This window comes from Strongylocentrotus purpuratus, unplaced genomic scaffold, assembly GCF_000002235.5.
Source record: "Strongylocentrotus purpuratus isolate Spur 01 unplaced genomic scaffold, Spur_5.0 spur5_scaffold_1, whole genome shotgun sequence".
In the NCBI taxonomy this organism is placed as follows: domain Eukaryota; kingdom Metazoa; phylum Echinodermata; class Echinoidea; order Camarodonta; family Strongylocentrotidae; genus Strongylocentrotus; species Strongylocentrotus purpuratus.
The window spans coordinates 2024553-2051255 of NW_022145594.1; the positions used below are offsets into that span (position 1 = coordinate 2024553).

The following is a 26703-nucleotide window of genomic DNA, read 5'->3' on the forward strand; positions in this document are numbered from 1 at the left end:
TAAAGATTTAATACAAATTTTATATGACAAAAATGAAGTGATTACTATAAACTAGATGTATTGTTATCATTATTGCAGAAAAATTCATGAATAAAAATGGAGTTCAAAGCCCAGAAGAAAAATGATATCTTTAATTAAGGATTAAAGAAAACATGATAAAATATAACGATAAAAAGTAGCCTAAAAGCTCCATTAAAGCACAGCTGAATATATTTTGTATGAAAGCTGCGCTATATAAATTTATAATTATTTTTATTAGATCATATCTCTCGTAAATTGAGAACACTACAAATTATTTCAAGGACTCCTTGCAAACAAAACTAAACTATAAACAAAAAGTAACAACGAACCTCCCCCGACTGCATTTTCACAGACCACTAAATAAGTCTTCATCTTCTGCAAGCCAGTTCCTATACCAACAAGTCATATCTTTATCTATTGAGCATGCTCATACGATCAGCAATATTTTACTGCTATCATCAGCTAGTTCATAATCCCCACATTTAGTACCTTCTTCAACATTTTTAGTACTTTCTTAATTTACAACTTATCTTAAAGGTAATACAAAGTTTTGATAACATTTCAACAGGAGTGGATTATGAAAATTAAAATTGGCATTACCATTGTGAAACCTAGTGTTAGAATGAGCAACTTTGAAAAATTGGGCTCTAAAACACTAAGGATTTTGAGAAATTAATATATAAAATTCATTGGTGCTCCTAATAAAATTTAAATAGCGCCTATGGCTATACAATGGTAGCTGCGACCACAAAAATCTTTGATAATTCAATTGTTATATTTATTCTTCAAACAGGAATAGAAAATTGGTCGATTTTATTCAAGAAAAATTGTTTTGAAGCTTAAGTAATATAAATCTTGAGAGGGAACTATACAACATAGAGAGTAATTATTCACAATTTCATCACTTTAAACTTGATTTCAACTGCAACAACGAACATTCAATGTTGTAGGATTGCATATGCTTTCAATATGTTCATTTGAACCAAATTCATGACCCCATACCAAAACTTTGTATTTCCTTTAACTCAACACATGTCTTAATTCAATACTCTTCATTCTTAACTCATTCATTTTAGTACCTTGTATTATCGACACTTTTTCTACCTGAAAATATAATGTACGCAATAGCCTATGGTGAAACTGCCCATAAAGTAATCAATATTTTTTTGTTTACATTTATTATCTATTCTTATGTAATACACCGGTATACTTAAGTACTTTCTTTTGAATCTAAAATTAAAAAAATATTAAGCATAACCTACAGTAAATTAAGGAGCTGGAATTGATGGGCATTCGTATTCCGTCGATTGAGAGCATTCAAGAGTTCGGTCGCAGGTCTCAAAATCTGAATAGCAAGCCACACAGACTGAAGAATCCCCAGTGCATTCTGAAGAACAAAGAAAAAAGAAATAAAAATAGAATTGACATCTTCTTCTAGGCTTGGGACCAAACAGCATAGTCTGATGTCAACAAGGACGCCTGGACGCCTGAATCAACAAGCTAACATAAGCTTCCTACAGGTGCTCCCTTTTCCTTCTACATATTTTCACAGTTTGTTTAAATTAATTTAACATAATGCTCATTGTTTGTATATTTTAAACTGTTTGTACTTAATGACATGTATATATTTTTTTTCGCTTTTTAACAGAAATAAAGCCTTTTGAATTGAAAAAAAAAAAATAATGTATTACTGACACTTTAGAACATAATTTAAAAAACAAACAAACAAATAATGCAATATTCTAATCTTCATGGGATATAAGAACTGTTTGTTCATAGACTGAAAAAACCCTGTTATCCACTGCTTTCCAAACTTAGTACAATTGTGCAGCATAAACCCATTGACTATTGCATTGTCAAATCCCATAGGCGGAACACATGAGACCACTAGATCCGGTACGCAAAGGGCTTATGATGGTTGCATTCACTCAGGTTTAGGGGGTGTTTCACAAAGCCTCTTTTCAATGACAAATGACAAAAATCAGACACAAATCTGCTGATAACCAATCAGAAACTAGGATTTCACTAGCTTATAACGAAAACTGTCATTTGTCACTGATGAAAAGTTTGTGAAATATCCCCTGGCACCAAAATACAATCAGAAATTCGCCAGAAATGATGTCTTAGTTTAGGTGTGATTCTAAAAGATGAGACATATAGAAAAGGAAAGGATACAACAATTTGTTTGAAATATATTGAGGGTTCAGTGACACAAAGACGTAGCTCCATATTTTGCCAAAATGAGTATTTGATATCAAAATGTTCAGAAAAGTGTGGGCTTCCCAGGAAACACAAAGACTGAAAACCATCCAACACCCCATTGAAGTCAATGGATGGTAAAACATAGACTTAACTTCTTAAGGCCCATGTGCTCAGTGACACAACCACTTTTTCTCAAAATGAATTTACGTCTTTGTGTCACTGACCCCTCGATACAAGAAAGAAAATGTTCTTACCAGGAGCTGGGACTGCTCTGACTGAGAAACTGAGCGTGACAGGAGCCGACTCTGTCAGTGGAACGTCCACTGACACAAAGGCTTCATGGCTCAGCACAAAGAAGTCATGCCTTGAGAACTTGGTGATAGAGCCCCAGCGATAGTAGCTGGCAGTGCGTGAGCCGAGGAAGTCTGTTCCTTCGCCAAAGACCGCTTCAGCGTCATCGGGAAGGGCGTAGGAGGAAGATACGTCAAAGAACAGGACGTAGGAGCTGTTAGGGGCAAAGAAATGCCACAGAGCTGCTTTGATATTGTCCCCCACGGGCTGAAGCTCTATCGTATTAACGTCATACGATTCACCAGCGACCACCCATACCTCAGCTGAGCAAAAATATAAAGTTACAAGATGGATTAATCTTTTGTATAATTATCATTAATTTATCATCAATTTGGTATACATGTACACCAAGATAAAATAATAATTCAAATATTCATAGGAAAGAGAGAAAAAATTTAATGAAAACATTAATAACCATGACCCGCAGGACTTCCTCCCTGACCAAGCTAGCAAAACCAGGGTAGAAAATATTGATTTATAAATATATGTACAAATGAAATAAGGTCATGAAACACAATTCCATAACATAAAACTAAAATTGAGAAATATGAAAGTAAAGATATGCCAAGCTGTAATGAAAGCTGGTATATCTGGGGCAGGTTTTCACGGAATACTTGTACAGTGTTTTATCAATGTGTTATCCAATGGAATCCAGTGAAATCCAAAATATTTGGTATAGCGTCTTTTGATTGCAGTTAAAAATTGCTTAACTTTTATTTTTTCTGTGTAAAAAAAAAAAAATTCTTGTCATCCTTGTATAAGGATGCTTAACTAATGATTACAGCTCTCAAAACACATGAACCAAAGTGCATATAAACATCAGACAATCCATGCTTGTTTCTTATATGCTCTATTCTATGCTCTACTATATGATACAAAAATAATTTTATGTCAAATGAAAGGATATAACAACTTTGCACCCAATTACATGAGCATTTCTTTTTCATTAATACAAATAATAAAACTAGACATTGAATTCGTCATGGTGACGAATTAGGTGGTCTGTTTTCAATTTTATGATCATTGAAAAGTCAAAAAAAAAAAAAAATGAAGAAAAAAAATTGTTGGAGACGCCCGGACTCGAACCAGGGACCTTGAGGTCGGAAGTCAAGTGCGTTACCGATATACCAAAACATTTCCCATAGAGAATACACGTAAACGGAAAATGGAATTCTCAAATCCCTCTTTGCAAGTGAGATATGAGCATGATCCCGGCATCTGATCGAAAAATAAAGGGCACATCTGTGATAGCTTATTGTCTCAGCTACAACATACTCAAAGCTCAGCGTAAACAAAGATAAAACGACGGAGATATTGCTCCCGAAAGACGAGAATGTAGAATCCAGTTTTGAGAAAAAGTCATGTCCCATAGAGAATACACGCAAAATGTGAAAAATTGACATGCCTCCTTTAAGCGCAAATATACGCCATGATGCCTTTGTCAAACTGAAAAATACGTCGTAACTTTATTTGTAGAGAATTGTCTCAGATAGAACATATCAAAATTTGGATGAAAATTGATTAATATTTACAGAGATACAATCAATTTTCCAAAAATATGATGACGTCATAATATGCAAATTGAAATTTTGAGTTCGGAGGCCATTATGATGACGTCATGAGTTAATTGAGGGTCAAATGAGACATGAAATCATATTTCCGACTCATACTTTATCAAGATATGAAGAAAAAAATTGGGGTCATCTTGCATCCTAAAGAGCTACAATGGATTTTGTATAGGCATGTTTTTGCCCATATATGCTATGTATTACAAGAGCTCGCACGCACGGACATTTACCTTGAACGGAGGCCATCATAAATACGTCATGAGTTAATTGAGTGTTCGAACGGAATTTACCTTGAACGGACGCTCATTTCGTTATTAATGGTCATAAAGAGAAAAACATGGTATCAAATTGTTCGGAATAAAATGGGCAATACTATGATAGACAAAAAAAAGCAGATTTTAAGTTGCGTACGACCATTACGAACACAAACGTGCGCGTAAACGGAAAATGGAATTCTGAAATCCCACTTTGTAAGTGAAATATGAGCATGATCCCGGCATCTGATCGAAAAATAAAGGGCACACTTGTGATAGCTTATTGTCTCAGCTACAACATACTCAAAGCTCAGCGTAAACAAAGATAAAACGACGGAGATATTGCTCGCGAAAGACGAGAATGTAGAATCCAGTTTTGAGAAAAAGTCACGTCCCATAGAGAATACACGCAAAATGTGAAAAATTGACATGCCTCCTTTAATCGCAAAAATACGCCATGATACCATTGTCATAATGAAATATCGTGATAACTGCATTTGTAGAGAATATTCACAGGTAGAACATATCAAAATTTGAACGAAAATTGATCAATATATACAGAGATACAATCAATTTTCCAAAAATCTGCTGACGTCATAATATGCAAATTAAAATTTTGAGTTCGGAGGCCATTATGATGACGTCATGAGTTAATTGAGGGTCAAATGAGACATGAAATCATATCTCCAACCCATAATCTATTTAAATATGAACGAAATTGGGGGGTATCCATCCATCCTGAAGAGTTACAATGAATTTTGTATAGGCATGTTTTTGCACATGTATGTTATGTATTACAAGAGCTCGCACGCACGGATGCGTATCTTAACGGACGCTCATTGCATTATTAATGGTCAGAAAAAGGTAAACAAGGTATCAAAATGCTTGAAAAAATGTGCCAAATATGATGACAGAGAAAATTTGGCGATTCTACATTGCAAAATGCAAGTACGCGCGAAAAAGCGCGCGCATGCACGTGTGCGCGTTTTTTTGCGAAGTGCTTAAAATGGCCTGAAACGTATGCAAAATTAATTTAGAACGAATTTGAGCATTTTAAAATTTTGATGCGCGCGTACGTGCGCGTTGAGGTGCGCGCGCAAAATTTGTTGATATTTTTAGTTGACCTTTGACCTGAAGTTGATGTATACCAAATATGGTTTATTTTTGATGACTAGTTATCGAGATATGATAATGACCTGATTTTTACAAAATGGCGCCTGGATGACGTCACGATGACCCCATGAACTTGAAAAAGTTAATTAGACTTGAAATCATAGGGCTTGATGACTGACAGAAATTTGAAGGCAATTGACCATGTTGATTTCGAGTAAACGTGTGGACAAAAAAGTGTACGGAAGAAATAAAAATAAAGAATAAAGAAAGAATAAAGAAAGAATAAAGAAATAAAATTCTAACGAAATCAATAGGTGATCTGTCGTTGACAGACCACCTAATAAATGAAACAGATGCCCAATCATCACTTGGGTGGGGAAAAGCAAGGTAATTAAATAAGAACTATAATTCACCAATATCGAACAACATGCCTTTTTCATTCCCGGCCGGAAGCATCTTTTTGTATAATGAAAGGAGCATAAACTCAAAAAGGCTACAAAAAACAAGTTGTATACATAAACTAATTTTGAACAGGTCAGTTGACATTGCAGCTGGCCAATCATTATTGAGGGCTCATGATAAACCGCCCAATTATAGAATTTTCAAAAGATACAACATTTAGGCTATATCATTACCCTAATTCTCTATCAATTTTTTGTTCAAATCGATACTCAAACACTAGTTAGGAATTTTGCTAAACGATGTGTTTTATGACGTTCAGAACAGGAAAAATCGAATAGCTATACGAGAATCGTATGTTTGGAAAAGTGAAAGAAGCTTACTTGAGATGTCATCATAGCCACAGCTCATCTCATCTTCAGCAAAGGTGCATTCTGGGGCCAGGTTGCAAACAGACTCAGACCCGATGCATTCACCGCCTCGATTACAACGGAATTCATTCAATTCGCAACTAGCTGCAAATAAGAAGAAACATTGATTGCAAGAAAACATCAATTATATAGTAACATTCATCATAGGAGAATATATCTGATATGATAATAATAATAATAAAACAGTGCTTATACAGGAAAACACCAATTATGAAAAAAATACCCATTGCTAAAAAACCCCCACCCGTTATAGAAAAACGCACTTCATTAGTATACATATGACATAACAAAACTTCCTGTACAAGGAAATAGCAGTTATAAGGGCACTCTCATTACAGGTAACACCCATTATAAGGACACTCTCATTACAGGTAACGCCCATTATAAAGACACTCTCATTACAGGTACCAATAATAAGGACACTCTCGTTACAGGTACCCATTATAAGGACACTCTCATTACAGGTACCCATTATAAGGACACTCTCGTTACAGGTACCCATTATAAGGACACTCTCATTACAGGTAACACCCATTATATGGACGCTCTCATTACAGGTACCCATTATAAGGACACTCTCGTTACAGGTACCCATTATAAGGACACTCTCATTACAGGTAACACCCATTATATGGACGCTCTCATTACAGGTAACACCCATTACAGGGACACTCTCATTACAGGTACCCATTATAAGGACACTCTCATTATCAGGTCCCCATTATAAGGACACTCTCATTACAGGTACCCATTATAAGAACACTCTCGTTACAGGTAACACCCATAATAAGGACACTCTCATTACACATACCCATTGTAAGGACACTCTTGTTACAGGTACCCATTATAAGGAAACTCTCATTACAGGTAACACCCATTATAAGGACACTCTCATTACAGGTACCCATTATAAGGACACTCTCACTACAGGTACCCATTATAAGGACACTCTCACTACAGGTACCCATTATAAGGAAACTCTCATTACAGGTAACACCCATTATAAGGACACTCTCATTACAGGTACCCATTATAAGGACACTCTCACTACAGGTACCCATTATAAGGACACTCTCACTACTGGTACCCATTATAAGGACACTCTCACTACAGGTACCCATTATAAGGACACTCTCATTACACATACCCATTATAAGGACACTCTCACTACAGGTACCCATTATAAGGACACTCTCATTACACATACCCATTATAAGGACACTCTCGTTACAGGTACCCATTATAAGGACACTCTCATTACAGGTACCCATTATAAGGACACTCTCGTTACAGGTACCCATTATAAGGACACTCTTGTTACAGGTAACACCCATTATAAGGACACTCTCATTACAGGTAACACCCATTATAAGGACACTCTCATTACAGGTAACACCCATTATATGGATGCTCTTATTACAGGTAACACCCATTATAGGGACACTCTCATTACAGGTACCCATTATAAGGACACTCTCATTATCAGGTCCCCATTATAAGGACACTCTCATTACGGGTGGTGCCCATTATAAGGACTCTCTCGTTACAGGTAACACCCATTATAAGGACATTCTCACTACAGGTACCCATTATAAGGACACTCTCATTACACATACCTATTATAAGGCGCTCTTGTTACAGGTACCCATTATAAGGACACTCTCATTACAGGTAACACCCATTATAAGGACACTCTCATTACAGGTAACACCCATTATAAGGACACTCTCATTACAGGTACCCATTATAAGGACACTCTCACTACAGGTACCCATTATAAGGACACTCTCACTACAGGTACCCATTATAAGGACACTCTCACTACAGGTACCCATTATAAGGACACTCTCACTACAGGTACCCATTATAAGGACACTCTCACTACAGGTACCCATTATAAGGACACTCTCATTACACATACCCATTATAAGGACACTCTCACTACAGGTACCCATTATAAGGACACTCTCATTACACATACCCATTATAAGGACACTCTCGTTACAGGTACCCATTATAAGGACACTCTCATTACAGGTACCCATTATAAGGACACTCTCGTTACAGGTACCCATTATAAGGACACTTTTGTTACAGGTAACACCCATTATAAGGACACTCTCATTACAGGTAACACCCATTATAAGGACACTCTCATTACAGGTAACACCCATTATATGGACGCTCTCATTACAGGTAACACCCATTATAGGGACACTCTCATTACAGGTACCCATTATAAGGACACTCTCATTATCGGGTCCCCATTATAAGGACACTCTCATTACGGGTGCCCATTGTAAGGACACTCTCGTTACAGGTAACACCCATTATAAGGACACTCTCATTACACATACCCATTATAAGGACGCTCTTGTTACAGGTACCCATTATAAGGACACTCTCATTACAGGTAACACCCATTATAAGGACACTCTCATTACAGGTACCCATTATAAGGACACTCTCATTTCAGGTAACACCCATTATAAGGACACTCTCATTACAGGTACCCATTATAAGGACACTCTCACTATAGGTACCCATTATAAGGACACTCTCACTACAGGTACCCATTATAAGGACACTCTCACTACAGGTACCCATTATAAGGACACTCTCATTACACATACCCATTATAAGGACACTCTCACTACAGGTACCCATTATAAGGACTCTCTCATTACACATACCTATTATAAGGCGCTCTTGTTACAGGTACCCATTATAAGGACACTCTCATTACAGGTAACACCCATTATAAGGACACTCTCATTACAGGTAACACCCATTATAAGGACACTCTCATTACAGGTACCCATTATAAGGACACTCTCACTACAGGTACCCATTATAAGGACACTCTCATTACAGGTACCCATTATAAGGACACTCTCATTACAGGTACCCATTATAAGGACACTCTCACTACAGGTACCCATGTATGTTTTTATTTCAGAGCTACAAAGTTCTGATGAAATTTCCTCTCTCTGTAAAAATATACACCTTTATAAACCATATCCAAACGTTTGTTATACACATACTACCAATTTTGATTGAAAAACTGTGATTTGGCATCTATCAATGTGTTGCCAGTTTAAGAATTTTAAAGTTTGTCTATACAAAAACAAAAAACGGTATCAAATGTAATATGGGCATTCAACAAAAGTGTGCAAAGCCAGTGTGACTTCTTGTTTGTTTTGTGGTGCTGGGTCACATATGACAGAAAAAGTATATAATTCAAGCTTACTGCAGTTCCATTCATCTGACCCGTCATCACAGTCAGTCCCTTCATCACATACATAGTCCAGATCAATACACTGATACACATCTGTTGCACACTGGAAGCAGATGGGTTCCGTTGCTGTGAAAGATAAAGTGGGTCAATTGAATAAATGAACCACAGAATCCAGAATGATTGGTGAATTTATTCAAGTTCATGAATTTAATAAGTTTTCATTAGCAGTGATGGCGTGTCTGGGGGATGGGGGAGGGGGAAGAGGCACATGTATCATTTGAGGCCAATGAAAATTACTCAGGTAACCCCCCCCCCCCCCCCCCACCAAAAAAAAAGGAAAAGAAGAGCTACTTACAATTGCAATCTCGTTCATCTGATCCATCACGGCAATCTAGGTCACCATCACAAACATATTCCAACTCTACACAGAAGTATGACCAACATGGAAAGCACTCTGGATCGGACGTTGCTAATGGAATACAAATGTATACACATAAAAATGAGACACATGCTCCTGCAAATTGCTTGACGATCATCGTCCTACACTAACCAAATTCACAACTTCATGAACCCTAGGCTAAACATTGTCCAACCCTGACTCAAAGCGTGACCTAAAAACCTAATCGGAACTATATTGGAAATGCCATTTTTGTCATAAAATTCATATAAAGTAGGTTGCGACTGCAAGTGTGCGCTTCCAAAAATGACGCCTGGCTGGAATGCTCCCCAGGGAGTGGAGAATGTGCAAAAAAGTGTGTGCGGGTAATCCTGAATCCAATGACCTGAGTAATAATATACTTATCTGTAAAGCGCTCTGGGAGGGCCTCCGGTCCTGAAAAGCGCTATATAAGAACGAGCTATTATTATTATTATTAATGAGGAAATGTTGGAGATAGGGTCCGATTAGGCATCACTTCAAATATTTGTTCCTGGAGGCGACATTGCTTTTGGTTTCCAGCCAGGAAAACATACTGGAAGAATGAGTAGGAAGAGCATAACATACTGCAAACGCTGTGTCTATTTCCATGGACTTATGTAATGGTTGTGAAAAGATATATTAACATGATTTTCATGTTCAATTTTTTTTTAAAGGATCTGTTTAGTTTGCATATGTATTTACATGGTAAGTTAATTCACATGGTGCATGAATATATTGTTTGAACTCACTGTTGCAATTCTGTTCATCTGATGTGTCATAGCAATCATATGCACCATCGCAAACATAATCCCATGATACGCAGTCTCCAGAGTTCTCACAGAAGAAGCAGCTTGAATTACCAGCTGTAAAACAAACAATCAACAAACAATTAAAAGAATGAATAAATGTTGCGCGCTACATCAGTTCTCCTTGCGATACGTCACAAATCAAGTCTTTTGAAGGAAAATCATGACGAAAACTTGTGGTTTAAAATTGAAATCCCCATTTGACTTTCACTACTCCTAGAGCTAAGCCTTAAGTAAACACTAGCGCTTTGCAATACCCCCCTGCCAAGACCTTGACAGGGGTGATAGAGAAGAAGAGAGAGAGATAAGCATGATAGATGGAGAGGAAGGGAGAAAGAGTGCTAATTTTCACAATTAAAATTGTTGTTATATCGCCAATTCTGGGTCAGTTTGCTTCGTTCAAACTATCATTATGGTCTTCATCTAAATCATAAGTGACTTTTTGACATGAAAATATCTTAAAACAAGTAAAATATATATGTCCTACTTCTCATTTCCTTTCAGGCAGAGCCACAGTAAGGGTTTGTTTCTACTATTACGTAAGATGATGAAGAGTACAGCTGTCATCTCTCAAGCAGAGCTGCAAGGCTCTCTCCATGTTTTAACGATAAAAACAAAAGTAGAGTCGTGATACCCCACCTGATTTACATTGGTGCCTGTGTTATAGTGGTGGGGTATAGTTTTAATAAGAGATTTTCGTAATGATTTGACAAAATGGCACCTATCTTGGGGAGAAGCTACGTCGTAAAAATATGGCGAACTAGGGTCTCTTCATTGTACTTGCAATACAATATTATTTGGCCTACAGCAATGCTTCCTATATCAAATGAAACATTATTTTACTCTCTATGTCATGCTTCATAGTAGAGACATTAATTCCCCTTTCATAAAATTTACCCATAATAAAGAAAAATATATGAAGCACACTGTGCCTATATTTCAGTTTGTCTAGTTGTAGTGATTCTTTGTTTTTGTTTTGCTATGGTCGTTTCTTCAGCAATTTACAGCATATGAATTTGTCTAAAATTGTCAACTCACGAACGCAGTTGAGTTCATCTTCTCCATTGTAACAGTCTTCTTCACGATCACAAACCCAAGACTCACGAACACAGGGCCAATCTGAATCACACTGGACGCATGGAAGAGGTGTACCTGTATCAAAACACATTAGCTCATATCAATAAAATGGAAAAGGTTAGACCGAGGCCTTGTCTGGTTAAGAGTTGCGACTGAAATCAATAGCTCACAATCTTTACTGTTATATTATGACAAGATGGACACACAAAATAAATCCAGTCATGATATTCATTTTTTTTTGAGAACCTGTATTTATGGACTTGTGCAAAATGTGAAGTACGTAAGGGACTGTAAACACACATATGCAAGCTCCAGAGTTTTTTTTTAGCTATTCCTTGTGATGAGTACGAGGGTGTTTCAAGAACTATGCTTTTCATGGGATCTTTCTACTATAGTCTTTCAAATTGATATAAAAATAATTAAAAGTTTACAAATTATCATTCATCTTTACAAATCTTTACAAAATTTCACAGGGTTGAAATTCACTTTGTTTCTAAACTCACCATCACAATCTAATTCGTCAGTGCCATTGAAGCAATCAATCTTGCCGTCACAGACAGAGTCAAAATCAATGCAGTTATCAGAGGAAGGATGCGTTTGGCACTCAAAGCAAGATGCTGTCGCAAGAGAAATGATTCGATAATTTATCAAGTAAAGTATATAACATGCCAATTCTTGAAAATAAGGATGAGGGGCTTCATATCATACAATGACACTCAAGGATCTAGCTGAAACTATTTACATCGAAGGAACATCAACAGTACTAATGATGTTCCTGAGTGTGAAAAACTTGTTCCGAGAATGAATCATTGTATATTTGTTTTGTATCCCTTCAATCTATACATCCTGTTCATCCAAGCATGAACACATACCACACACAAATGATACCAAATGATTTGGGATAAAACGCTCTTTATTAGATGGATAATAATTTACTGTTCATAGATGATTTTTAAAATGATTAGCAATTTTCTAGGTGTAAACTTTTTTTTTGACTCACACAGTACAGGTATTGCATTATTGTAGTGCAGTTATCGCTCAGGGTAAAATGCAGGACTTGAGCGCTGTGACACTGCAGGAGTCGCCTGTGCGGAGGCATTTGAAATCCTGTACGCTTTTGCCAGGGAAAAAGTGAACTATTCGTGACGTCAGCAATAAAAAAACTATTCTGATGTAGTCGGCAGGACACAAAGTTTATAGAAAAACTATTCTTTTTCTTGTTGTGTACACTCCTAATGCAACAATCTTACGATAAGGGGTATAATATCTGACATTTGATATTTCCCCCCAAATATAAATATCACTTGAATAAGAGGAAACTTGAACACAATGTCCTGAGCATTACATTATTTTGTCTTGGCACTAGAAGCTAAAAATAAGTTAAAATATCAACATGTTAATTATTATTTGTTGTCTCACTAAATAGAGAACATACATTTTGCGTTGATTAATAATTTTTATTGGTAGTCCACTAGGTATATAAAATCCCTACTGTTGTATAATTTTGCTGCATTCTACATTGCAAACTTGAAAAACAAGAGAGTTGCAACATTCAAAATAAGTGAGCTGTGACCTTCTTCATAGTAGTGTTGCCACATTGAGAAAAAGAGAGATGCAACATTCAATTTACGAAATAGTACTGTGATATTGAACAACTTCAATCTTACCTGGGCAGTTCATCTCATCCTCTCCATTATCGCAATCACTCCATCCATCGCAAATCCATTCTGGATCTTTAACACACAGAAAGGCAGACTCACAATCATAGCAGGTGGAGTTTGCTGGCGGGGTTGCTGGAATAAAGTTTTACAAAAAGATAACATACAATGCGCTTTGATTTGATTAGATTTATTGGTTTATACAGTTAATGCCAATTTAACTAAAAGTCATAAGTGCATGCGTGCAAAAAATAAAAGTACATACATGTCGCAATGAATTACAATTGTTTCGGTAGTTGATATATAAAAACCCTGATTTTTGAAATTTTGCTGCATTTTACCTTGCAAACTAGGAAAATAGGAGTGTTGCAACCCTCAAAGCACGAATGTTGTTATCTTTAACAGAAATGTTGGGACATTTAACAGATGAGTATTGCATTATTCAACCTAAGAGTGTATGTTGCAGCCTTGAAAATAAAAGAGTTCCAACATTAAAAATTAAACAAGCTAAAATCTTTTAGAAAGGAGTGAAGCAACATTCAACCAAAAAATGCTGCCATCATCCACAGAAAAGTTGTGAGCAGCATATTGATATCCCCCTCGAAACCATCAAACATTTTGTACATTGTAATCATTAGGGCATCAACTGCTGCAGTGCCAGGGCTTGATTCCATTACCTTGGCATCTAAAGTCAAATGTTTAAACCACTCAACTACATTTTACCATCACGCCTAAGGCGAGGCGTCAAAAATAAATATACCAGCCAGCGGCAGCTAACTGCACTTGTGCGTCCTGGCTGCATTTTTTAAACTAGCTCAGCCGGCTACCGCTGGCGGTAGGAAATGGCATTCAAAAGCATGCGCCGGCTGCCGCCTTTCGAATGGAAACCGAGCCTCAGATCCCAGCCTGGCGCAAGCCGGCTGGGCTAATAAGTGAAAAATAATTGCCCCAGCCAGGCTTCGGCCGTAATTGCAGCCTTGATGCGCCAATACGTGAGGCGGCAGCCTGCTGGTATCGATATTTTTGACGCCTCGCCTAAGCTTAACACATCTTCCCTGATATCCAGCTATTGGATTTTTCAATATCACATTTATCATTCCTCCTTCTCCTCCTCCTTCTCATCATCCTTTTCAGTATCTTACCTTCACACCCAAACTCATCTTCCCCGCTATCCACACATTGGATTTCTTCATCACATATGTCATCGAACAAGTTGTAGCAATGAGGGGAGCCATTACATGCTACATCGGGGCTCACACATTCTGCAAAAGGAAAGAAGGTGTTCTTTGTACATTGTCATGATGAGAAGATCATATATAAGTGTGTTAGTCCTTAAAATGACAGTTGGTTCTTTTGTGGATAAGAGCCAGTGCTGAAAAGAACTGAGGCTCATATACTGGTATTCGTTTTCTTTGGGAATATTTCTGAAAGGAACTTTGGCCATAGTCCAAAAAAAGTTTTGCTTGACGTTTGGAACATTTAAGACATTTCTGATTAAGAATACAGTTAGTATCATGTCATAAACATAAACACGATTTTTTTCTTCTTCAGAACTAGTCCGAAAGAATGCTATAGTAATGAAGAGATACACTATCGATGTATAGTGAACAGAGAAAACCGATCTTGACTAGCACTTGTGCTAACTTTTGTATGTGTTCTATGTGGGCATTAATTAAGCTTTTGCAGTAATTCATTGTTTTGTACATTATGTACAGTTTGTATTTTATTGTTTTGCCTTGCGTACTTTGTTTCATGATGTACATACATTTTGTTGTTGTTAATACAACTTTTAACTTCAAACTTCAGAAAATTTCAATGAACAATTTGAACTTCTATTATTGTACGAACTGGTGATTGTTCTACAGAAGAATCAACAATACCGCTAGTCCATTTACAAACAGCTCACATCATTTTTAAATCATATATATATCAAAAGGAAACGACATGGGGAATTTGGTTGTTTAAGCAATAACAGCTATTGTCAATCACCAGGCTCAGCGTTCAATTCTTTGACTAACAGGCCTCATGTAATACCCATATCGAAAAAGTCAATATCATTAGTTTCTCTCAACTGAAGACTCTCCAAGGGACTGATGAGGGAAGGTCATTTCTTGATTGGACTAAGGATTTGCTGTAAGCGAGACTTGTACAGCCATTAATATTTTTACACCAAGACTGGTGTCAAGGAATTCTGACATAGTGCACATGGAAACTGAAGACAATCTCCCTTTAAATTAATCAAAATGAAAAAGAAGTCCTACGTTATAAAAAAATACACTGTTTGTATAAGAGATTCTGAATTTATATACCCCTCAATTCATATACATGTACTATGCTTCAATTAAAGTGCTGAACATAGTTGTGTATAACCCAGTCACTTGATTCAGACTTGCTGCACACAGTGCTTCTTACCGATAGCTGTGACTCTGAATATGATATTGAAGATGCCAGCGACAGATTTTGGAATGGCAATTAATAGAAAGCCTGTATTATTGGTAAGGGAGAAGTTCATGGAGTCACTGATGCTTGCTGCATTCCCATAGCCATCTATATATCCTCGGGCTGCACCACGGTCTGTCGGGTCGGCTCCAGATCCAGCATAGATTTGAACCAGGGGCACAAGAAGGCCAGACAGAGACACTGTCAAATTCTGCATTCAAGATTCAATATAGTAGTAGTGCAAATGAAGTGTGAAACAATGGTAAATGAATGAGAAACAGAAATGTAAAGGACCAAAAGGAAACACACAATATTACCATCATTTTAATTCATTAAAATGAATATAAGAGAAATTTTCAGTACATGAGGGAAATAAACTTCAGAAAATTTTAATAAACGCCATTTTGTGATAGAAGATATGGTTATAGAAGCACAGGCGCTAAAAAATTAAGCATTGTTTGTGTTTTCATAGAAACTTAAAAGAAGCAAAAAACATTTGGCACATTTCCAGGGTTATTTAACAGTGTGGTGCTTAATTTTGCAGTGAGGGTGAGGGTAAGGGGGAGGGTTAGGGGGAGGGGGAGGATGAGGGGTTAGGGGAAGGGTGAGGGTTAGGGTGAGGATGAGGGTTAGGGGAGGGTGAGGGTGAGGGTTAGGGTGAGGATGAGGGTTAGGGGAGGGTGAGGGTGAGGGCGAGGGTGAGGGTTAGAGTGAGGGATAGGGGGAGAGGAGAGTAAGAGTGACGGTTAGGGTGAGGGTTAGGTGGGGGTTAGGGGGAAAGTAAGGGTGATGGTTAGGGCGAGGGTGTGGCTTAGGGTGAGGGTGACGGAGACAGTTAAAGGGAGGGTGAGGGTTAGGGTGAGGCTTAGGGTGGCATGACGGTTAGGGGGAGGGTGAGGTTTAGGGTTAGCAGAAGGGTGGGATAGGGGGAGGGGAAGACTAAGGGTGACGGTTAGGGTGAGGGTTAAGGGAGGTGGGGGTTAGGGGGAAAGTAACGGTGATGGTTAGGGCGAGGGTGACAGTGATAGTTAAAGGAAGGGTGAGGGTGAGGAGAGGGTGAGGGTAAGGGTTAGAGGATGATGAGGGTGAGGGTTAGGGTGAGGGGGAAGGTGAGGGTTAGGGTGAGGGTTAGGGTGATGAGGGATAAGGGGAGGGTGAGAGTGACAGGGAGAGTGAGGCTTAGGGGGATGGTGAGGTTAAGGGGAGAGTGAGTGTAAGGGTGATGGTGAGGGTGATGGTGAGGTTGTGGGTTAGGGAAGAATGGGGGTGAGGGTTAAGGGGAGGGTGAGGGTGGAGGAGGAGGTTGAGGGTAAGGGAAGAGTGAGGGTTAGGGGGAGGGGAGAATTGGGGTGAGGGTCAGGGTGAGGCCGTTGGTGAGGGTTAGAGGGAGGGTGTGGGTAAGGGGAAAGTGAGGGTTAGGATGAGGGTGAGGGTGTGGGTAAGGGGAGAGTGAGGGAACGGGTGAAGGTGATGGTGACGGTGTGAGTTAGGGAGAATTGGGGTGAGGTTAAGGGAGATGATGAGGCTGATGTCGAGGATAAGGGTGAGGGCGAGGGTCAGGGGAGAATGAGGGTAAGGGTGATGATGATGAGGGTTTGGGGGAGAGTCAGGGTGAGGGTGAGGGTGATGGTTAGGGTGATGTTGAGGGGGGTGAGGGTGAGAGGGAGGGTGAGGGTTAAAGGGAGAGTAAGGGTAAGGGGGAGGGTAAGGTTGATGGTGAGGGTTAGGGGGATGGTGAGGGTAAGGGGGATAGTAAGGGTGAGGCTTAGGGGGAGGGTGAGGGTGTGGGTAAAGGTAGAATGAGGGTGAGAGTGAGGGGGAGGGTTAGGGTGAGGGTGAGGTTAGGGGGTGAGGGTTAGGGGGATAGTGAGGGTTAGGGGGAGGATGAGGTTGATAGTGAGGGTTAGGGAGATAGTGAGGGTGAGGCTTAGGGGGAGGGTGAGGGAGTGGGTAAGGGTAGAATGAGGGTAAGGGTGAGGAGGGTGAGGGTGAGGGTGAGGGTGAGAGGGAGGGTGAGGGTTAAAGGGAGAGTAAGGGTAAGGAGGACGGTAAGGTTGATGGTGAGGGTTAGGGGGATGGTGAGGGTAAGGGGGATAGTAAGGGTGAGGCTTAGGGGGAGGGTGAGGGTGTGGGTAAAGGTAGAATGAGGGTGAGAGTGAGGGGGAGGGTTAGGGGGAGGGTTAGGGGGAGGGTGAGGTTAGGGGGGGAGGGTGAGGGTTAGGGGGATAGTGAGGGTTAGGGGGAGGATGAGGTTGATAGCGAGGGTTAGGGAGATAGTAAGGGTGAGGCTTAGGGGGAGGGTGAGGGTGTGGGTAAAGGTAGAATGAGGGTGAGAGTGAGGGGGAGGGGTGAGAGTGAGGGGGAGGGTTAGGGGGAGGGTGAGGTTAGGGGGGTGAGGGTTAGGGGGATAGTGAGGGTTAGGGGGATGATGAGGTTGATAGTGAGGGTTAGGGAGATAGTGAGGGTGAGGCTTAGGGGGGGGGGGGGTGAGGGAGTGGGTAAGGGTAGAATGAGGGTAAGGGTGAGGAGGGTGAGGGTGAGGGTGAGGGGGAGGGTAAGGGTACGGGTAAGAGTGAGGTTGATGGTAATGGTTAGGGGGATAGTGAGAGTGTGGGTAAGGGTAGAATGAGGGTGGGGAGAGGGGGGGAGTGAGGGTGTGGGTAAGGGTAGAATAAGGGTGAGGGTGAGGTAGAGGGTGAGGGTACGGGTAAGGGGGAGGGTGAGGTAGAGGGTGAGGGTACGGGTAAGGGGGAGGGTGAGGTTGATGGTAATGGTTAGGGGGATAGTGAGAGTGAGGCTTAGGGGTAGGGTGAGGGTGTGGGTAAGGGTAGAATGAGGGTGGGGAGAGGGGGAGAGTGAGGGTGTGGGTAAGGGTAGAATAAGGGTGAGGGTGAGGTAGAGGGTGAGGGTACGGGTAAGGGGGAGGGTGAGGTTGATGGCAATGGTTAGGGGGATAGTGAGAGTGAGGCTTAGGGGTAGGGTGAGGGTGTGGGTAAGGGTAGAATGAGGGTGGGGAGAGGGGGAGAGTGAGGGTGTGGGTAAGGGTAGAATAAGGGTGAGGGTGAGGTGGAGGGTGAGGCTACGGATAAGGGGGAGGGTGAGGTTGATGGTAATGGTTAGGGGGATAGTGAGAGTGAGGCTTAGGGGAAGGGTGAAAATGTGGGTAAGGGTAGAATGAGGGTGAGGGTGAGGGTTAGCGTGAGGGTAAGGAGGGTACGGATTAGGGGATAGTGAGGGTGAGGGTTAAGGGAAGAGGAAGGGTTAGGGGGAGGGTGAGACTGATGGTGAGGTTAGGGGAATAGTGAGGGTGAGGCTTAGGGGGAAGGTGTGGGTAAGGAGGGTAAGGGTTAGGGCGATAGTGAGGGTGAGGGTTAACCCTATTAGGCCCGGGCTATATTGACACTGCATAGCCCGGGGGGGGGGGGGGGGGGGGGGGCGCTTCTAAGGTGGAGGGTAAGAGTAAGGAGGGTAAGGGTTAGGGGGACAGTGAGAGTGAGGATTAGGGGGAGGGTGAGGGTGTGGGTAAGGGAAGAATGAAGATGGGGGGGGGGGGGGGGGGAGGGTGAGGGTGCGGGTTAGGGAGAGGGTGAGGTTAAGGAGGGTAAGGGTTAGGGGGATAGTGAGGGTGAGGCTTAGGGGGAGGCTTAGGGGGAGGGTGAGAATGAAGGTGAGGGTTAGGGGAAAGGGTAAAGAGGGTAAGGGTTAGGGGGATAGTGAGGCTGAGGCTCAGGGGAGTTATAGGTGTGGGTAAGGGTAGAATGAGGGTGAGGGTAAGGGGGAGGGTGAGGGTACAGGGAGAGTGAGGGTGAGGTTGTGGGTTAAGGGGAGAGTAAGGGTTGGGGGAGGGGGAGAGTGATGGTGAGGGTTAGGGGGATAGTGAGGGTGAGGCTCAGGGGAGGGTTAGGTGTGGGTAAGGGTAGAATGAGGGTGAGGGTAAGGGGGAGGGTGACGGTATGGGGGTTGTGAGGGTGAGGGTGTAGGTTAAGGGGAGAGTAGAGTAAGGGTTGGGGAAGGGGGAGAGTGATGGTGAGGGTTAGGGGGGAGGGTGAGGGTGTGGGTAAGGGTAGAATGAGGGTGGGGAGAGGGGGAGAGTGAGGGTGTGGGTAAGGGTAGAATGAGGGTGAGGGTGAGGTGGAGGGTGAGGGTACGGATAAGGGGGAGGGTGAGGTTGATGGTAATGGTTAGGGGGATAGTGAGTGAGGCTTAGGGGGAGGGTGAGAGTGTGGGTAAGGGTAGAATGAGGGTGAGGGGGAGGGGGAAGGGTAAAGAGGGTAAGGGCTATGGGGATAGTGAGGCTGAGGCTCAGGGGAGGGTTAGGTGTGGGTAAGGGTAGAATGAGGGTGAGGGTAAGGGGGAGGGTGAGGGTACGGGTAAGGAGGAGGGTGAGGTTGATGGTCAGGGTTAGGGGGATAGTGAAGGTTAGGCTTAAGGGGAGGGTGAGAGTGTGGGTAAGGGTGACATGTGGGTGAGGGGAGGGTGAGGGTAATGAGGGTTAGGGGAATAGTGAGGGCGAGGCTAAGGGGGAGGCTGAGGGTGTGGGTAAGGGTAGGATGAGGGTGAGGGGGAGGGTGAGGGTACGGGTAAAAGTGAGGTTGATGGTAATGGTTAGGGGGATAGTGAGAGTGAGGCTTAGGGGGAGGGTTAGGGTGTGGGTAAGGGTAGAATGAGGGTGGGGAGAGGGGGAGAGTGAGGGTTTGGGTAAGGGTAGAATGAGGGTGAGGGTGAGGTGGAGGGTGAGGGTACGGGTAAGGGGGAGGGTGAGGTTGTTGGTAATGGTTAGGGGGATAGTGAGAGTGAGGCTTAGGGGGAGGGTGAGGGTGTGGGTAAGGGTATAATGAGGGTGAGGGGGAGGGTAAGAGTAAGGAGGGTAAGGGTTAGGGGGACAGTGAGAGTGAGGCTTAGGGGGAGGCTGAGGGTGTGGGTAAGGGTAGAATGAGGGTGAGGGTACGGTCAAGGGGGAGGGTGAGGTTGATGGTAAGGGTTAGGGGGATAGCGAGGCTGCGGCTTAGGGGGAGGGTGAGGGTATGGGTAAGGGTAGAATGAGGGTGGGGTGAGGGGAAGAGTGATGGTGTGGGTAAGGGTAGAATGAGGGTGAGGGGCAGGGTGAGGGTAAGGAGGGTAAGGGTTAGGGGGATAGTGAGGATGAGGCTTAGGGGAGGGTTGGGGGGTGGGTAAGGGTAGAATGATGGTAAGGGTATAGGGAAGGTGAGGCTAAGGGGGAGGGTGAGGGTGTGGGTAAGGGTAAGGGTAGAATGAGGGTGAGGGTGAGAGTGAGGGTGTGGGTAAGGGTAGAATGAGGGTAAGGGTAAGGAGGGTAAGGGTTAGGGGGAGGGAAAGGGTTAGGGGGAGGGTGAGGTTCATGGTGAGGGTAAGGGGGATAGTTAGAGTGTGGGTTGGGGAGGGTGATGGTTAGGGTGATGATTAGGGTGTGGGTTAGGGGGGTGAGGGTTAGGGGGAGGTACAGGTTGAGGATTAGGGGGAGGTACAGGTTGAGGATTAGGGGAAGGGAAGGGTGAGGGTTGGGGGTGAGGGTGACGGTAAGGGGAAGGGTACGGTTTGGGTTAAAGGTATTACAAAATTTGGTATAGGTCATGAATTTGGTTCAAATGAACATATTTGAGGCATATGCGACACTCCAATATTCAGTGATAGTTGTCGGGTTGAAATCGAGTCTAAAGTGATGATATGTAATTAATAAACTCTTCATCTTGTACAGCTCCCTCTCAAGGTCAAGATATTAATTTAGCTATAAAATACTGTTTGACTAAAATCTATCAAAATATAAAATATATCACAACTGCATATTTTGATATTCAATTTTTCATAACAGCAGAAGTGTTTTAAGGGCTGAATTTTCTAGTGCTTATAATACATCTACAGGGGCATCTAAATATCCAACAAACTTTTCAAATTCACCAAAACTTTGTAATACCATTAAGATGAGAGCTAGGGTTAGGGTAAGGGTCAAGGCAAGGGTTAAAGCGAGAGTTAGGGGATAGGTGAAGGTGATTGTTTAGGTATAAGGGTGAGGGCAAGAGTGGGGACGAGGATGAACTTGAGAGTAAGGGTGATGATGATTAGGGCGAGGGAAAGGGATAGGTTTGAGGTTTGGGTTATTTGGGTTTGGGTAATATGAAGAAAGGGTAACCTGTATCTCCATATATAGCGTGGTTCCAGGATCTGAGTTGAAGCCATAATGAGTAAAATCATAGATGTTACTAGCTGGTGTATCACGATCATCAATAATCCTCTCTGATACATAACCTTCACTAAAGAGCTGCCACTCTCCAGTCTGAATGTCAACATTTTCTAGGGTATAACAAATAGACAGAGAGAAATAATGAGAAAATATGTTATATGGATTATTCATGCATACATGCATTAAGTTGGAGTAAATTAGAATGCTTTGACTAATACTGGCCCTAGAGGGTGGAATATCATCTTCTATTCTTCATGAAGCCCCGTACGCAAAATCAGGGTGCTTTTTGAATATTTACAATTGATATAAAGTGCAATTAATATGCTTCACGTTTCTAAAACTTATAACAAAGAGTTTAGAGAACATGCTCATTTTCCATTAATTTAAACATAAAACTTGGAGGTGTCGTGGTCTAATGATGACGTCACCAGACTGTGAATTACATGGTTTGCAGATTGAGTTCTGCAGCAGCATGTCCTTTCGTCCACCAAAGTAGAGTAAATGGGTACCTGGCAGGAACTAATTCCTTGAAATGCTAGGGCGCCATAATTACAGCCGTGCTAAAGCCGAGGCAATAATTGTGGAGCGCCAGGAGTGTCAAAAATAAACAGACATGAGCGGTAAAAGAAAACCCACAACTACTATCATTATTATTATTATTTGAAGAAAAAAACAAACATGCAAACAGCATATCTAAACGACCCTTTATCTAAATAACCGTCTGTGTAGCAAGCTCATATTGTCATGTCCAATTGAAGGGCAATAAACACCTTATAAGCTATCAGTCACACTTATTTAACGGACATTTAAACATGGTTTAGACAACGTGCTGAATTCAAACCCCTTTTGATAAATCAAGCCAGAGTTTTACAGAGCCAATAAGCTTCATCTTTCCATCATGTATGATCATAAAAATAATCATAGACCCACATGTATGAATGATAAACTCTGTGTTTGGAATTCTTCTAATTTCTGTTAACCTACGTGATGCTCGGTCTAAATTCATGTTTAACACAATGAAAACATTTATGGTGTATCTTCCTTGTTACATGAATTTAGATCAAAAGCAAGATTTATATTTTTGCACAATATTGAATAGCATGTTCACGGAGACAGTAAGCTTTGTCTCCCCCTCCTGTAATAGTTAGAAACTTACTAATAAATTGAGAGTGGTTGCAGAGACCCTCCGTTTCATCTTCTCCTCCTGGACAATCATTATAGAAGTTACAGACTTGCAGGTCACTCAGACATGTCGAGGTATTCCCACAGGCAAAACATCCTAAGGAAAGAGTAGAAAAGTAAGGAAAACAGGTATGCCAGTGAAAGTAATTAAGGGGAGGCAAATATAGTCAAATATAAGCCATAGAAGTTGAGAATTTTCTGAAGGTCTAAGAAACAGATTTTGTTCTGCAAATTAGCGCGAGGAATAATTTGTATAACTCCTAAAATAAATAATTATGTATATTGAATGAACAAACACATTTTCAAATTACGAAACACAGCATAAATGTCCAATTGTTACATGAAAAAAGTGGTTTTAAATTCCAGTCTGTATATTCAATTTAATGACATTGATATAAAGAAAAATGAAATGTATACATGAATAAATTAATTGATAAATGATGAAATAAAAGAAAAAGAATGAATAAATAATGTATGAATAAATAGAAGTGTTGTGGTCTAGTGGATAAGTCACGAGGCTGAAGATTGCAAGGTCCAAGGGTTTGAGTCCCGCCGCGGCACTAATATCCGTTGGCAAGACCTCAATCTACATTTGCCATTCTCCACCCAAGTGTTAAATGGGTACCCGGTGGGATGCGAAATTTAATGTGGTTGAATGAGCGAGTGGTGCTTGTAAGATGGCGACTGGCTGGAATGCTCCCCAGGGAGTGGATAATGTGCATACATTGTGTCCAGGTAAGCCTGAATCCGATGACTGGAGTAATAATATATATATATATATGTAGAGCGCATTGAGAGGACCTGTGGTCCTGAAATGCACTATAAAAGGACGGACTATTGTTATTATCATTATAATTCAACTAAATTATCCATACAAAATGAAAAGATAAATAAAGAGGAAAATGGAGGGAATATGAAGTTAAAGAGGAATCGTACCTGTACAGTTAAATTCATCTGCACCACTAGGGCAGTCATATATTCCATCACATACATCGCTTGCATTGAAACATGTAGTATCATCAAAGAAACACGGATACTCGTCTTCTCCACAATCTGTTAAAGGAAATGTAAAACAATAACAATCTCATTTTAGGGTCTGTTTATGGTGGCGATTACAATGATGATGATGGAAAAGGGAACTTTAATTCACATATCTTAAACATGCAATATAACATATAAAAACAAAATAATTATCTTAGCATATCAAACAAAGCTTTTACCTGTTTTTGTTTCTTTACTTTTGTTTTAAACTGTTCAACGTAGTTCTTATAAATAACATATTCACCAAAACTAATCAAAATGATTACTGAGTAATTATCTAACTTGCCTTTATCATATCCAATTAATAAAGTCTTCTCATTCATGTTCATATTTAATACCCCTAAAGAATATATCAAACATGTTACAATTTTCAAAACATAATTATCTTTTTACACTCTAGCATCATAATTATGCTGTGATGTTTCAAGGGTATTACAATCTTTACATACGTAATAATTTTTAATTTTCCATTCATGAAGGTCATATTCTGATGGTAAAAACGTATTCAAAAAGTTTTAAATCAAATTGTTTGATTCTGTTATTTTGTCATTTGAGCTTTTAACTCACCGTTGCAACCAGCTTCGTCTTCTCCATTGTAACAGTCCGCCCCACCATCACAAACCCACGACTCAGGAACACAAGGCCAAGGTGAATCACACTGGACGCATGGAAGGGGTGAGGCTATAACAAAACACATGAGCTCATATCAATAAAATGGACAAGGTTAGACCTAGGCCCTGTCTGGTAAAGAGTTGTGATTGACTGAAATCGATAGCTCTTATCCTGTGTACCAAATAATGTAATTCTATGACAAGATAGATACACAAAAAAAAACAGTCATGATATATAAACTTTTGTTTTTTTGGAGAACCTGTAATTATGGACTTGTGAGAAATGTGAAGTCCGTATGGGACTGCAAACACACATAGCTTTTCTTGTAATGAAAACAAGGGTGTTTCAAGAACTATCCTTTTCACGGGACCTTTCTACAAGTCTTTCGAATTGATATAAAAAGAATTAAAAGTTTACAAATTATCATTCATCTTTACAAACCTGTACAAGATTTCACAGGGTTGAAATTCACTATGTTTCTAAACTCACCATCACAATCTAATTCATCGGTGCCATCGAAGCAATCAATCTCGCCATCACAGACAAAATCCCACTTAAGGCAGTTATTATAGTCAGGATGTGATGGGCACTCGAAGCAATACGCTGTCACAAGAGAATGGATTCAATAATATATCAAGTAAAATATATTACATGTCAATTCTTGAAAGTGAGGATGAGGGGCTTTATATTATCTGATATTTGATATTTTCCCCAAAATATTAATATCCCTGGAATAAGAGCAACATTGTTTGAACACAATTTTCCTGTGAATTAAATTATTTTGAAGCACTGATTTAGGTTAAAGGTTACAGAATCTGAATAAATAATGAATAACAGAAATCAAATCAAATGAAAATTTGGTTCCTTTTCTTTGCAAGTGTGAACAGGTGTTTTGGAGAGACTCTGTGCAATATGTCCTGTATGACATACATGTATGCCTTTTATTCATTCAATGATACAGCAAACAAAACTCTTCATCTTACTATCGACTAATTTTCATTTTGATAGAGGTAATGAATAGCAAGTGCCTAAATAGTTTGCCAAGTTTTAAGATAATGTGATAATCCCTTCCCAGACACATGCACCTTGCAGGTAGGTATCTCTTCAATAAACTAAAAAACTAATGAATCTTTTATGAAATATTACACTACAGCTTTCTGCTGTGGGCTAGTAAGATATAATTCTGATGAAAGTCTTTTCAATCCTTCCATGACAAAAAAATTATGAATGGCTGAATTGAATACATTTTGTTCTTTAAATTAGCAACAATTACAGAAATGTATGTATGTTTTTATTTCAGAGTTAAAGTTCTGATGAAATTTCCTCTCTCTGTAAAAATATACACCTTCATAAACCATATCCAAAAGTTTGTTATACCCGCCTACTACCAATTTTGATTGAAACGCTGTGATTTGGGATCTATCAATGTGTTGCCAGTTTAAGAACTTTAAAGTTTGTCTATGAAAAAAAAACAATGGTATCAAATGTAATATGGACATGCAACAAAAGTGTGCAATGCCAGTACGTGCATAAGTTTACAATATTTGTATTGCTCTAAATCTACTAAGGTAACCAGGTAAAACACAAATGTGAAATGACTGCCTAGGGATGGTAAAAGCTGACCATCTCCTCTTTTAGAAAAAGATAGAAACTAAAATGTTAATTGCTGGCGACTTGTTGGTGGTTTTGTGGTG

General features: G+C 40.3%; 1 protein-coding gene across 3 annotated transcripts in view; it reads right to left on the bottom strand.

Annotated features, from left to right (window-relative positions):
* Positions 1 to 782: 782 nt before the first annotated feature.
* LOC755356 overlaps positions 783 to 26703 on the bottom strand; it is a 90372-nt gene continuing 64451 nt past the window's right edge. For 2 of the 3 annotated variants that reach the window (XM_030977477.1, XM_030977478.1), the window contains 16 exons: positions 25499 to 25612; positions 24965 to 25078; positions 24293 to 24409; positions 23331 to 23453; positions 22124 to 22284; positions 15949 to 16186; positions 14679 to 14798; positions 13546 to 13671; positions 12382 to 12495; positions 11840 to 11953; positions 10745 to 10858; positions 9933 to 10046; positions 9590 to 9703; positions 6292 to 6423; positions 2478 to 2837; positions 784 to 1408 (listed from right to left, as the gene is read on the bottom strand). In XM_030977477.1, the coding sequence (XP_030833337.1) occupies positions 1290 to 1408; positions 2478 to 2837; positions 6292 to 6423; positions 9590 to 9703; positions 9933 to 10046; positions 10745 to 10858; positions 11840 to 11953; positions 12382 to 12495; positions 13546 to 13671; positions 14679 to 14798; positions 15949 to 16186; positions 22124 to 22284; positions 23331 to 23453; positions 24293 to 24409; positions 24965 to 25078; positions 25499 to 25612 (2294 nt within the window). In that variant the 3' untranslated portion in view covers positions 784 to 1289. Of the gene's footprint in view, positions 1409 to 2477; positions 2838 to 6291; positions 6424 to 9589; positions 9704 to 9932; positions 10047 to 10744; positions 10859 to 11839; positions 11954 to 12381; positions 12496 to 13545; positions 13672 to 14678; positions 14799 to 15948; positions 16187 to 22123; positions 22285 to 23330; positions 23454 to 24292; positions 24410 to 24964; positions 25079 to 25498; positions 25613 to 26703 lie in introns of all 3 variants that reach the window. The other variant, XM_030977476.1, reaches the window with a different exon arrangement.